Genomic DNA, 1,070 nt, shown 5'->3' on the forward strand with positions numbered 1-1,070 from the left:
GTCACCATGAGTTGGAATAGACTCCACAGCAAGTGGTCAGCTAATATACTGAGGAAGAAATAGATGATTTTGCAGTCTAGCTTCAAGGGGAAAAATAAATCATATACACAACACACAATTTATTTTAAAGTTTTAAAATATTATTTTGTAATTCTAGGTTTTGAAGTTTAAGGTGTTCTGGAAGAAGAAAGGGCAGAAAACATGAGCACTGAAGATGGTGGACCACCCCCTCCCCAAGGAGAAGCCCGGCCCCCTACGGAAGAGGCAGCTCCTCCCCTTTCGAGAGAGGCGGCCGATGCAGAAGGGGCTGCCTCTTCTTCCGCGGAAGATGTTGCTCCCCCTGCAGGTGAAGGCCAGAACTTCATTCCTTCTGAAGAAAGGATAGTTCTTCCAGATGATGATGAGAGGGATCCGACTAGACTTCGTCCCAGGGCTGCACCCCGATCCGGACCGGTTCCGTTGGTGCTTTCTGATGTGCTTTCTCAGTCTTCTTCCCGTAGGTCCTCCAAATATCGCCGGAGTATGAGTGGCATTCCAAATCTGCAGGAAACATTAAAAGAGAAACAGGTTTTGCCCATAAGATTTTTCATGTTATCACTTTTATTTTAAATGAAATATTTTGGTGGTTTTTCTCTATAATTACAATTTGTACACATGGTTTTCATTCCTTAGGCAAGATTTAGAGAGGCAAGGGAAGGCCGAAAATTGAAAATTGAATCTTCATATAAATATATGTTTGAAATCCTAGCAGAATGTCTCAACCTGGACATAGTAACTGTGGAAGAATTAATTCTGGATTGTCCATCTGTGAGTTTAAGTCTCATCATTTTTTTGCTGTGGTAAATATATATGTAAGAAAGCATTTGCCATTTCAGTAATTTTTACACGTACAGTTTAGTGACATTAATTGTGGGTATCATGTTGTTTAGTCATCACCCTTATCTGTTCTCAGATTTTCCCATCCCATTTTTTAAGATTGATTTTTGAGAAGTGATTGATTTAAGGGTCATTGTCATGAACAACAAAACATTTAGGAAGAGAAGTGTGGAATTTTACTGACTATGAAAGAA

General features: G+C 39.8%; 1 protein-coding gene across 1 annotated transcript in view; it reads left to right on the forward strand.

Moving 5' to 3' along the window:
* The first annotated feature begins 507 nt into the window (after positions 1–507).
* Positions 508–1,070, forward strand: part of DNAH8 (dynein axonemal heavy chain 8) — a 383,298-nt gene continuing 382,735 nt past the window's right edge. The window contains 2 exon segments of the mRNA XM_023734112.1: positions 508–567; positions 673–807. Of these exon segments, the coding sequence (XP_023589880.1) occupies positions 523–567; positions 673–807 (180 nt within the window). The 5' untranslated portion in view covers positions 508–522.

This window comes from Trichechus manatus, unplaced genomic scaffold, assembly GCF_000243295.1.
Source record: "Trichechus manatus latirostris isolate Lorelei unplaced genomic scaffold, TriManLat1.0 scaffold00065, whole genome shotgun sequence".
Lineage (NCBI taxonomy): Eukaryota > Metazoa > Chordata > Mammalia > Sirenia > Trichechidae > Trichechus > Trichechus manatus.